The sequence below is a fragment of the Pristiophorus japonicus genome, chromosome 7 (assembly GCF_044704955.1).
Source record: "Pristiophorus japonicus isolate sPriJap1 chromosome 7, sPriJap1.hap1, whole genome shotgun sequence".
Taxonomy (NCBI): Eukaryota; Metazoa; Chordata; class Chondrichthyes; family Pristiophoridae; genus Pristiophorus; species Pristiophorus japonicus.
In genome coordinates this window covers 181,456,151-181,469,916 of record NC_091983.1, presented here as the reverse complement: position 1 = coordinate 181,469,916, position 13,766 = coordinate 181,456,151, and the positions used below count along the sequence as shown (strand labels likewise).

Sequence of the window (13,766 nt, the reverse complement as noted above, 5' to 3'; positions counted from 1 at the left end):
TGTTCGCAACTGTCACTGTGCTTCAGCAATTGGAGTTCTATTTCATGATCACCACATCAAACTCATACCGGCACTGCAAGCTAAGGCAGTGCATTATTCATTCTTGACACCCCTCCCCCCAGCCAAGGAACATGTAAATATATCTCTGTCTTGCACACTGCTCTCATGTCCATATTAATAGAGCCCATTAAAAGGTCTAAAAGGAGCATGGGATCAACATCTAAGTCATCAAATAACTGAAAAAGAATGGGAGAGTATCTGGGCACAAACCCTCATTCCCTCCACTTGCAGCAGAACGTGTAAGGGTCAACCTAAAGGCATACACCAAACATACCTCCTCCACATCAGCTTCACTGATTCTGTAGGATGAATGTTGACGGGGAAGTAACCGCAGCAGCAGATTTATACCACCAACTTCTCTTGCTCCTGAATCCAATCTTTTTGCGAAGCAAACTGGAATGCCACAAAGGCCAAATCCACCATTGATGTCCCCTCATCTTCACTCCTGTCTTCTCAGTCCGCCCACCTAAGATACACATACTGACACAACTCTCACTGCTGGTGGCAAAAAGAAGAATCCTTGCACTGTGGGAATACCCAAACCATCCTACCACATGCATACAGATTAGGCAGACATTTGCCAGTTACAGCATGTAATGTATAGCCACCGCCTGGAAAAACATCAAGCAGCGTGGATCCCTTTGCTGAAGATCAATGAAAGACCCCTTTCACAAACACCACAACACTTCCATGCAGAGGAAGGATCTCAATAAGAGCATACAACACCACTACTCTCCATCTGTAAAGAAACTGTGACTCAATCCCTAAATAGTTTCAGGCGCGGGGCCTGGACGCCTATTTCTTTGCCTATACCAATATGGCAGATGGTGTACTTTTGGCCCATTATGAGGGCACACTTCTTGCCCACCATATTGGAGGCATAGGCACTGTCTGAAAGCAGTGGAAGCAGATTCAACAGTAACATTCCAAAAAGAATTAGATAAATACTTGAAGGGATAAAACACACAGGGCTATGGGGTAAGAGCAGACGAGTGGGATTAATTGGACAACTCTATCAAAGAGCTGGTACAGGCATGATGGGCCAATTACCTCATTCTGTGCTGTATTATTCTATGATTCTATTTAGCCTCTGAGAAACAGGAACAGCACCATCATATTTCTAGGCCAAAGGCCCTACTTGTGTAGTTAGGAAACCATGGTCAACAAATGAGGTAAGAGATAGTATCAAACTAAAAGAGAAAGCTGGCACAAATGCAAAGAAAAGTAGAAATCCAGTGGACAAGGAGAGCTATAAAAAGCAATAATAGGATACAAAGAATTAACAAGAGTTGCAAACATGGAATATGAAAAATACTTGCAAAGCATATCAAAGCTAACAGCAAATATTTTTATCAATATATTAAGAGAAAGAGATTGGAAAAGATGAATACGGGCCCATTAAAGTCAAAAGCAGGCAAACTATAATGGATAATAACAAAAGGGTAGACTTATTAAATGATTGCTTTTTATCTGTTTTCACGATGGAGAAAGAGGACACAATATCAGCAGTTCAAGAAAACCAAAAATAAATCAAGAGGAGGAATTTAGTGGATTTAATATAAATTGGAGTATTGCATTCGATCTTGGGCACCGAACTTCAGAAAATATATATTGGTCTTAGAAGGGGAGCAGCACAGAGTCACCAGAATAATATGAGGGTTTAAAGGGTTAAATTATGCAGAAAGCTTGCATAAACTTGATTTGCATTTCCTTGAGTTTAGAAGGTTGAAGGATGATATGATGAAGGTGTTTAAAATTATAAAGGGATTTGATATGGTAGTAACAGAGAAGCTATTTCCTCTGGTGTGAGCATAATCGGCATTATGAACTAAGCTATTGAGGAAGCACTTTTTCACATGAAGAGTAGTGAAAATCTGGAATGATCTTCCCAACAAGCTATGGATGCTGGTTCAACTGAAATTTTCTGGACCGAAATCAATATATTTTTCATTAGGTAAGGTAATCAAGGGATATGGAACAAAGATGGGTAAATGGAGTTGAGGTACAGATCATCCAAGATCTAATAGAATGGCAAAATAGGCTTGAGGGCTGAATAGCCTACTTTTGTTCCTATGTTCTTAATCCAAAACAAACCCCACTGCCCTGTTCGTACTCTGTCTCTATAGTCCAGTATCTTACACTGCTTAAAGTATTTATCCAATTTTGCCTTAAAAGATACAATGGACTGAGACTCAACCATTGCCTGTGGCTCCATGCTCACAACAACCTTCTGTGTAAATAAATCTCCACTTTCTTCTGAATAACATTTTTAAAATGATGACTTCATATCACTGATTTCCCAGCCAGAGGAAATATTGGGACAGAATTTGAGGTCAGCGGTGAAGCAACGATGCTTACTGCTGACCTCGAAGAAAACTGCTCACAAAGATCTAGTGATCTCTGTGGCGTGAATCAGGTCTGCCAACCATATCTTGAATCTGGGACTAAATCAATCGAATCACCAGTGTCCAGCAATAGTGATGCCATCCAGCAGGCTGAGTAGCCAATCACATTGAAGAATTCTCACAGACAGCAAACCAGGAAATAAAATACACAGATTCTAATTTACTTAATATGGCTTTTACAGAGAGCCAAATAAAGATTTGGACATACAACGTAGGATTAAGGTAGAAGCTGAAATATCAAAAACAAACTTTTAAAAAAATCATTAGTTTAAAAATCATGTAATTATTAATCATATTAATGGAAACATTTGACATTCCACAAATATAAAATTAGTTTTCCAGGGTCAGAACAGTTGTTCAAAGTCAATATGCTGTTAAAAACCCAGTTACATCTCTTTCAACGAGGCTTTTAACTTTTTGGGGGTTTCGGGGGGAGGGTTTAACAGCAATATTCCAGCATAATAGGGGAAGGTTTCACCAGGAACTGTGATTTGAATTGATTGCCGGCTCTGGGGAGTTCCACAGCACAACTTGTGGAGGATCAGGGAATGACTGACAGCAACTTCTGGATTTCCGTATTTATGTAAGTTTATGCTGATTCCAGAAGTTTCTATTACTTTCAGAGGTGTCATGATGGCAAATGCTGACAACTTCATCGCCATCATTACCACTGCAAAATCTGGGTCAATGTTCCATTTCTGACTGAGATGTTGGCTTTCAAATAAAATGCTAACCTGAGGCCCCAACTTCTCACTCAGGTGGATGTAAAAGATCCCATAGCACTATTCAAATCAAACCACGGCAATTTGAGAATTTGAATTCAGTCTAAAAACTAGCAAATAAACAGCTAGTATCAGTGAAAGTGATCACAAAGATGTCAAATTGTCATAGCAACATGGCTGATTCACTAATGTCCTTTCGGAAAGAAAACTTACCCTCATTATCGGGTCTGGACTATAGACTCTGATTCGAGTCCCATTCCAAAGTAGTTGACTCTTAACTTCCCTCTGAAGTGGCCGAGCAAGCCACTCAGTTGCACCAAAATGCCACACTGCACCAGTTCAAGAAGAAGGCCCACCACCACCTTCTCAGGGCAACTAGAGATGGACAATAAATGCAGGCCTTGCCAGCAATGCCCACATCCCGAGAATTAATAACAGAAAACGTTTTTATAATTTATAATCTTTTATTACAGCCTTCCTTATTCAAATTTGAACAGGAGCATTTAGAAATCATAAAACAGTGACAAATAGAACCCATAGAAGGAGAAATTTGGTTGTTAGCGCCACCATTAGTGCCAGAGAGGGGCACTAAGGGGTTGCTAAACACCTACTACCTGGGCGCCATGCTATGACAGCCTGCCGCGAACTTCACTGGTCGTTTCGCGGCGGCGCTGTAATTTAGCACTGCGCACTCTAGCGCCACCCACTTGCTGACGTCAAGAGTGTGCAACGCCCCCTTTACGATGCATTTCCAAAATTGACTGGTTTCGTCTGCCGTAGTGCCTGGCGCTACGCCCGACAGGGGAAAGCAGACGATGCAGAGAGGATTCCGGGGCGATAATGCAGGGAATGAAGAGGTAAGTGTCGAGAGTCAAATTTTTAACAATTATTTACCTTCCTTACCTGTGGAAGGTTGTTGGTAGCCTCCCTTCCATTATTTTGCCGGTTTCACATGGTCGACCTGACCTCTTCCTTAGGCGTTAGGATGCTGGTATCCTCACGCCTCAACTCGAGAAGCGCTCCCGCGCCAGCGCCCCGCGATGGGTCTTTAGCGCCCTAAGAGGATTTTGTGACGCCTCTCTTAGTGCTCCACTCTCCTCTTGGGGTGATATAACTGAATATCCCACTTTGAGGCGGTAGACAGCACCCGGCGCTGAAGGTAGCGCCCCAGGGGTTCACCGCCTCAAAGCGGACGATACCAAATTTCTAGCCCTACATTCAAGCACAATGGACTTCATCATGATTATAATTATACTGTCTCCAAAACAAAACACCAACCTGGTAGGTTATTACACACAGATCATTTTTGTTTCTTTTCAAAACTCTTATGATGGATATCAAATGTGCTTCATTTCCCTGACCCTGGAACAATCTCTTTAGCTTGTTCTAATCCTGAAGGAGTCATCATAACGTGATTGCCAAATTATATAAAACCAATTTGCCTACATAACACCAGCAACAGCACTTCAAAAGTAACCCATTGATTGTGAAACAGTTTGGGACACCATAAGGGATAGTTTCAGGTACTATACAAAGTTCCTTCATATCAAAATGAGAAATCAGAGGGGTAATTTTGAAATAATTTCAGTCAGCTTATTTGCAGCTTTATGTTTGAGGTGGGAAATGAAACATTGATTTTATGACGCATTTCTTGTGTTATGAATGGTTGCATTGATATAGGAGCTGCAGAGTGCTTCCCTCTGCCTACCTGATAGAAATTTGGGTCACTGTGAAATTTCTGGGCAGTTGCTATGTATAGAACCGAGGTGAAAGGCCAAGGCTCATAGTGCAAAGCACCACCAATGATAATAAGAATGGAAGAGCAGATGAAGTAAATCAGGAAGTAGTGATGAGGTGAAACAAACCAAGGGCTGTGGATTGTAGGAGGAGGGCGACACTGGTTGCCTCCCTCAGAGTTTAAACAAACAGAAACAAAATTAAACATATTGTAGGACCACCTGCATTATTGCATATAGTTGGATAAATGACCATGGTCGTGCACAGCACAATTATTCACCAACTGCCTGGCACATTCCTCAGATATGGACCACATGCTCAAGATGAATAAATTAGTTAGACAAACAAAGTGATTTGTTTCTTCCAAATTTATGGTGTGTAGTGTAGTTTTGAAACACATAAATGTAAATGATTACATATCTTTCAAAAATCTTTCCACGAGTTGTAGATGGTTTTTGTATGAGTCAGAAGGATTTGACACCTACAGGAGCAAAGACTTGCAGACATAATGGCTAAGTTTACTACAATCTGTATGGAAGGTGTGCCAGAACTTGTTGGAGCAAGTCAGATAATATTCATTCGATCTTGATTAGCATCTGTTCAAATAGGAACAGAAACCATTTTAACCTGATGTCCATACACATGGATGTTCACCAAGGAGCAGGAGTCCTGGTTGATTTTTATGAATGCCGACTACTAATATGTAGTTTTGTTAATTATTTTAAATGCTTTTCATGAACTAAATCATCTGGACCATAAGAGGCACAATTGATACCTGCTTTGTGCTGCGGAACTTGGCCAGGCTGGTTGCAATTGGCCTCAGCTGCAAAAGGACTAGGGAGAGGGGAACAACAGCCAGGATTGTTGCTCCTGATTGCTGTTCAGTGACCCCTGTTGAAAATGCACATGTATGGGCATCGGGAAAAAAATTGAGATCAGTTGTGATGCTTCTATTTATAATCACTGTCATGGCTCACATCTGAGAGACAACTACTTGGGAGCGGTTACTAGAGGGTGATCATACCCTGACAGCTGTCAGCACCTTCAGGAGTGGGGAGAAAGCTAGCAAAAATAAATTAAATGCTCAGCATGTGTACAGGACACACAGCAGGAGATTTTCAGGTCACCCGCTGGGCACAAATGGGGCCATAGTGTCCATAGAGTGTATCCGGGATAGTTTCCTTGAACAGTACATTGCGGAACCAACCAGGGAGCAGACTATTTTAGATCTGGTACTGTGTAATGAGACAGGATTAATAAACGATCTTCTAGTAAAGGATTCTCTAGGAATGAGTAACCATAACATGATTGAATTTCAAATTCAGTTGGAGGGTGAGAAAGTTGGATCTCAAACCAGTGTCCTAAGCTGAACTAAAGGTATGAAGGCAGAGTTGGCTAAATTAGACTTGAAAAATAGATTAAATTATGAGATGGTTGATGAGCAGTGGCAGATATTTAAGGAGATATTTCATAACTCTCAACAAAAATATATCCCAATGAGAAGGAAAGACTGTAAGAGAAGGGAGAACCATCCATGGCTAACTCAGGAAATAAGGGATGGCATCAAATTGAAAACAATGGCATATAATGTGGCCAAGACTAATGGGAGGCCAGGGGATTGGGAAACTTTTAAAAGCCAGCAAAGAACAACTAAAGAAATAATAAAAAGTGGGAAGATAGATTAAGAAAGTAAACTAGCACGAAATATAAAAACAGATAGTAAGAGTTTCTACAGGTACATAGGGCCCAAAATTGATGCACTCACCACCCACTGCCGTTGACATTCCTCCTCGGGTTCCGCCCAGTGCCAGTTTGGATCTGGTCTGGAGTGGATGGGCGGGGAGAGCCACCGGGAACCGCCTGCTGATGTCAGCGGACAGCCGAGTGGCGTAAGTGGACTCCCGCCCACTGAGATGCAGATTGGTGCGGGCGGGTGTTGGCTGGAGTCGGCACCAGAACAGGGGTGGACCGTTGCGAGGAGGCTGGTCTGTCCCTGACGGTAGGTATGAAGAGCTGAAAAAAAGGTGAGTAAACATTTTTTTCTTTTCAGGGACTTACCTGTATGGGGTCCCCTGAAGATGTTCCGTTGTTTTTTTTTAAATGCTTTTTCTTTGCAGATCTTCGACCCTCCATGGACCCGACTCCGTCCTCAGTGGCACTTAGGCAGCAAGCGCCTTTGCCACCGAGATTGGGAGCTCCCGTTGGCTGCCACACAGATTGGCGGCCTAAATCCTTCATTTGCCGCCCACCGCCCTTTGAAGGTCCTTTTTGATGAAAATCCCGCCCAAAGTCCCGTCAGGTACCTCGGTGGCCATCGGCAGTCCTTTGAGCAGCACTTGGGTAGGCGGGGGCCTTCACCAAATTCGGGCCAATAAAAAGGAAAAGAGTGGCTAAAGTAAATGTAGGTCCTCTAGAGGATGAGACTGGGGAATTAATAATGGGGAACAAGGAAATGGTAGAGACTTTGAACAAATATTTTGTATCGGTCTTCACGGTAGAAGACACTAAAAACATCCCAATATTGGATAATCAAGGGGCTATAGGGAGGGAGGAACTTAATACAATCACTATCACTAATGAAGTAGTACTCGGTAAAATAATGGGACCAAAGGGGGACAAGTCCCCTGGACCTGATGGCTTCCATCCTAGGATCTTAAGAGAAGTGGCTGCAGAGATAGTGGATACATTGGTTGTAATCTACCAAAATTTGCTGGATTCTGGGAAGGTTCCAGCGGATTGAAAAACCGCAAATGTAACACCCCTTTTTAAAAAAGGAGGCACACAGAAAGTAGGAAACTATGGATCAGTTAGCCGAACATCTGTTGGGAAAATGCTGCATTCCATTATTAAGGAAGCAGGAGCAGGACATTTGGAAAAGCATAATGCAATCAAACAGAGTCAGTATGGTTTTATGAAAGGGAAATCATGTTTGACAAATTTGCTGGAGTATTTTAGGATGTATCGAGCAGGATGGATAAGGGGGAACCAGTGGATGTGGTATATTTGGATTTCCAGAAGGCATTCAATAAGGTGCCATATAAAATGTTACTGTACAAGAGAAAAGTTCATGGGGTTGGGAACCTTAGCATGGATAGAGAATTGGCTAACAGAATACAGAGAGTCGGGATAAATGGGTCATTTTCCGATTGGCAAACAGTAACAAGTGGGGTGCCGCAGGGACCAGTGCTGGGACCTCAACTATTTATAATCTATATTAATGACTTGGATGAAGGGACGGAGTGTAATGTAGCTAAGTTTGCTGATGATACGAAGATGGGTGGGAAAGCAAATTGTGAGTTGGACACAAAAAATCTGCAAAGGGATATAGTTAGGCTAAGTGAGTGGTCAAAAATTTGGCAGATGGAGTATAATGTGGGAAAATGTGAGGTTATCCACTTTGGCAGAAAAATTAGAAAAGCAAATTATAATTTAAATGGAGAAAAATTGCAAAGAACTGCACTACAGAGGGACCTGGGGGTCGTTATGCATGAAACACAAAAAGTGAGTATGCAGGTACAGCAAGTAATCAGGAAGGCAATGGAATGTTAGCCTTTATTGCAAGGGGGATAGAGTATAAAAGCAGAAAAGTCCTGCTACAACTGTACAGGGTATTGGTGAGGCCACACCTGGAGTACTGCGTACAGTTTTGGTCTCCGTATTTAAGGAAGGATATACTTGCATTGGAAGCTGTTCAGAGAAGGTTCACTAGGTTGATTTCGGAGATGAGGGGGTTGACTTACGAAGATAGGTTGAGTAGGTTGCGCCTATACTCATTGGAGTTCAGAAGAAACATATATTGAAACATATAAGATAATGCAGGGGCTCATCAAGGTAGATGCAGAGAGGATATTTCCACTCATAGGGGAAACCAAAACTAGGGGACATAGTCTCAGAATAAGGGGCTGCCCATTTAAAACTGTGATGAGGAGGAATTTCTTTCTCAAAGAGTTGTAAATCTATGGAATTCTCTGCCCCAGAGAGCTGTGGAGGCTGGGTCATTGAATATATTTAAGGTGGAGATAGACAGATTTTTGAGCGATAAGGGAATAAAGAGTATGGCGACCAGGCAGGGAAGTGGAGCTGAGTCCATGATCAGATCAGCCATGATCTTATTAAATGGCGGAGCCAAATGGCCTACTCCTGCTCCTATTTCTTATGTTCTTCTGTTCTTCTGAACAGGTATGGTTTGACCTGGATATAAAAGGGGTCGGAGGGTCTAGTAAGGAGGAGGAACTGAGGGAAATCCTTATTAGTCGGGAAATTGTGTTGGGGAAATTGATGGGATTGAAGGCCGATAAATCCCCAGGGCCTGATGGACTGCATCCCAGAGTACTTAAGGAGGTGGCCTTGGAAATAGTGGATGCATTGACAGTCATTTTCCAACATTCCATTGACTCTGGATCAGTTCCTATGGAGTGGAGGGTAGCCAATGTAACCCCACTTTTTAAAAAAGGAGGGAGAGAGAAAACAGGGAATTACAGACCGGTCAGCCTGACATCGGTAGTGGGTAAAATGATGGAATCAATTATTAAGGATGTCATAGCAGTGCATTTGGAAAGAGGTAATATGATAGGTCCAAGTCAGCATGGATTTGTGAAAGGGAAATCATGCTTGACAAATCTTCTGGAATTTTTTGAGGATGTTTCCAGTAGAGTGGACAAGGGAGAACCAGTTGATGTGGTATATTTGGACTTTCAGAAGGCTTTCGACAAGGTCCCACACAAGAGATTAATGTGCAAAGTTAAAGCACATGGGATTGGGGGTAGTGTGCTGACATGGATTGAGAACTGGTTGTCAGACAGGAAGCAAAGAGTAGGAGTAAATGGGGACTTTTCAGAATGGCAGGCAGTGACTAGTGGGGTACCGCAAGGTTCTGTGCTGGGGCCCCAGCTGTTTATTAATGATTTAGACGAGGGGATTAAATGTAGTATCTCCAAATTTGCGGATGACACTAAGTTGGGTGGCAGTGTGAGCTGCAAGGAGGATTCTATGAGGCTGCAGAGCGACTTGGATAGGTTAGGTGAGTGGGCAAATGCATGGCAGATGAAGTATAATGTGGATAAATGTGAGGTTATCCACTTTGGTGGTAAAAACAGAGAGACAGACTATTATCTGAATGGTGACAGATTAGGAAAAGGGGAGGTGCAAAGAGACCTGGGTGTCATGGTACATCAGTCATTGAAGGTTGGCATGCAGGTGCAGCAGGCGGTTAAGAAAGCAAATGGCATGTTGGCCTTCATAGCGAGGGGATTTGAGTACAAGGGCAGGGAGGTGTTGCTACAATTGTACAGGGCCTTGGTGAGGCCACACCTGGAGTATTGTGTACAGTTTTGGTCTCCTAACCTGAGGAAGGACATTCTTGCTATTGAGGGAGTGCAGCGAAGGTTCACCAGACTGATTCCCGGGATGGCGGGACTGACCTATCAAGAAAGACTGGATCAACTGGGCTTGTATTCACTGGAGTTCAGAAGAATGAGAGGGGACCTCATAGAAACGTTTAAAATTCTGACGGGGTTAGACAGGTTAGATGCAGGAAGAATGTTCCCAATGTTGGGGAAGTCCAGAACCAGGGGACACAGTCTAAGGATAAGGGGGAAGCCATTTAGGACCGAGATGAGGAGAAATTTCTTCACCCAGAGAGTGGTGAACCTGTGGAATTCTCTACCACAGAAAGTTGTTGAGGCCAATTCACTAAATATATTCAAAAAGGAGTTAGATGAAGTCCTTGCTACTAGGGGAATCAAGGGGTATGGTGAGAAAGCAGGAATGGGGTACTGAAGTTGCATGTTCAGCCATGAACTCATTGAATGGCAGTGCAGGCTAGAAGGGCTGAATGGCCTACTCCTGCACCTATTTTCTATGTTTCTATGTTTCTATGTTTCTATGACCTTGATGTCTGCCATATCTCAATGGTAGCACTCTTGCCTCTGAGTCAGGAGGTCCCACTCGAGAGACTTGAGCACAAACTCTAGCTTGACACTACACTTCAGAACTGAGGAAGTGCTGCATCGTCGGATGTGCCGTCTTTCAAATAAGACCTTAAATCGAGGCCCCGTCCGCCCTCTCAGGTGGACGTAAAAGGTCCCATGGCACTGTTTGAAGAACAGAAGGAGAGTTCTCCCCAGTGTCCTGTCAAATACTTACATCTCAACCAAGATCACTCAAACAGATTATCTGGTCATTATCACATTGCTGTTTGTGGGAGCTTGGTGTGTGGCTACTGTGTTTTCTACATTTCACTACAAAAAGTACTTAATTGGCTGTAAAGCACTTTGGGACATCCTGAGGTTGTGAAAGGCATCAAATAAATATAAGTCTTTCTTTCTTTACCGCCCCATTCTCACCGCAGGTGTGACCGACATTATCTCCCCAAGGACCAATTGCTGGGTCACCTGCCTGTGTCTGGCGGTAGGCCCTTTAAATATCCAAATCTATGTCACATAACTTACATCGGACTGCCAGTACTATTTTTGGACTCAACTGACTGGAGTGCTCGCTGTGCACATTCCTCCCAGTATCAGCTGGTGTTCCACCAAAAGTGCGCCAGCCCGATGTCAATGAGGGTGGCCATACAAAAGGGACCAGGCCTCCCACCCGCACTACCGGGTAGCCAGATGCTCATTGGAGTTCAGAAGAATGAGAGGTGATCTTATCGAAACATATAAGATAATTAGAGGGCTCGACAAGGTGGATGCAGAGAGGATATTTCCACTCACAGGGGAAACTAAAACTAGGGGACATAGAATAAGGGGCCGCCCATTTAAAACTGAGATGAGGAGGAATTTCTTCTCTCAGGGAGTTATAAATCTGTGGAATTCTCTGCTCCAGAGAGTTGTGGAGGCTGGGTCATTGAATATATTTAAAGCAGAGAGTAGACAGATTTTTGAGCGATAAGGGAATAAAGGGTTATGGGGAGCGGGCGTCGAAGTGGAGCAGAGTCCATGATCAGATCAGCCATGATCTTATTAAATGGTGGAGCAGGCTCGAGGGGCCAAATGGCCTACTCCTGCTCCTATTTCTTATGTTCTTATGCTGCGCTCTGCCGGCTGACCACCCATAAACTGCACAGAAGTAAAAACCTACCCCACAATTTCCCATCTAAAATTTGATAAGAAATAAGCATATTGTTGTATTTGCAGGTGGTGGCCAACTAATGGCAGGTGGCGCACTTCTGGCAGGTTTTCTTACTCAGTAAATCCACCGATATCGGTCTTGCTCTCGGTCTCGCTCTCAGTCTCGGTCTCCTGGCAGGCAGCCACACATGAAGGTAACATGGGTCACAAAATTAGCATAACAGCGTTGTAGCCCTATCTGTGATCTACAACGCCATTGAGCACAGCTAATTTGCCCATCCATGCATAGTGCAATTTCCACTTTCTAATTCATAAATATCCAACAGCCAGAAAAGTTGGATGACAAAGTTAGAAATAATCATTCCAAACTAATATCCAAACGCCAGAAAGTGCTCCTAATTTATTTTTATTTTTGTTTCGTTGTGGAAACAAAGGATAAATTACCATGTGATTTGATAACAACCGAATTGAAACTATTTGCCATGCCACAAAACTATGCTTGGATACATCAGAATCCTAAATCTTTAATCGCATGACTGCAGTCAGATTCTGATTCATTAGCCAATGCATACTGAATATCATTTATCAGTGTCACTTAGATGATAACATTTATATTTTAATCATTGTATCACAGAGACACCAACCCCTAACTTGGCTTACCTTTAGGTTTTCTTTTGTGACGATCAACAAATGTGGATGAAGGAATTATGCCTACAGGACAAAGAACTTACCCTGAAGAAAGTTACAGTGGCTCCGTCTCCGACTGCTCCGTACTCTATCTTGGTTTGTTTCGCCAAGTCGTCAGCTGAATCTATGGGCGATTCCATGCGCTCCACTGTCAGGAAGGCAGCCAGGTTGGCGGTGTATGACGAAATGATGATCAGCGTGAAGAACCACCAAATGCCACCCACGATTCTGGTAGAAAGGGCCTTGGGCATTAGTTCGGAACCTGACAAGAGCAGCGGGAGAGGAAACAAAAGTGATGGAGATAAAGAGCACAGGGTAGCACAAGTGGCATGTCTCGTGGTCAGTGTCACCAGATGAAAGTGCACAGAGTACTTAACAAGAATCACTGAGCTTTCGGAACAGGTAGTGCTTTTTTTAGGTAATATAGTCAGGGGTTCAATTATATGGTCCTCAAGTCTCCAAGGACTGCACATTGTGAAACGATGATCAGCGGTGAGGCTCGAGATCTTCATTGGTGGCATATTTAAGTCTTTCTAAGTATTTTCTTACCTTTTCTCAAAGGAGATGTGATTGCGAGTGGCTGGCTTCAAGGAACCAGCTTAAAAAATGTCCTGTTTTTTAAGCTAGGAAATGGAACTTGTTTTCTCATTTTTGCACCCAGACCCTCAGGCCCTCTCAACCAGGTCCAGCCTGACTAAAGCAGAGTAAAGCCCCCTATGCTCTGTCCCATCAACCTGCCGGAATTCATTTTTTACACTGCTGCAGCATTTCTATTGTTTGTGCCAACTATCCTCGTAGCACAGGATGTAATCGATGATTTAGTGCCAATTTGCACCCTGGTGGTGGTAGCTTTGTGTTGTCGGATTTATGCCCACCAGGAAATTGGTCGAGATTGCCAAAACTCATTTCACTTCAAGATCTGCGTAGAGGTTTGGCATGCAGAAAAGGCTTTTTATCCCATCAGCGTGCTAACCTAGTTCCTGGCAGATGTCTCATTTTGAAAAATGCTGCTAACAACTTACACATAAAGAATGGCCACTTGGACGAGATATTGGAGTGTGACCACTGCCAGTTAAACAACT

At 43.1% G+C, this 13,766-nt stretch overlaps 1 protein-coding gene across 3 annotated transcripts in view; it reads right to left on the bottom strand.

Annotated features, from left to right (window-relative positions):
* The window catches only part of LOC139267373 (glutamate receptor ionotropic, kainate 2), a 319,999-nt gene that overhangs the window by 59,308 nt on the left and 246,925 nt on the right, over positions 1-13,766 (bottom strand). For all 3 annotated transcript variants that reach the window (XM_070885607.1, XM_070885604.1, XM_070885603.1), the window contains exon 13: positions 12,729-12,946. In XM_070885607.1, coding sequence (XP_070741708.1) covers positions 12,729-12,946 — 218 coding nt within the window. The remainder of the gene's footprint in view (positions 1-12,728; positions 12,947-13,766) is intronic.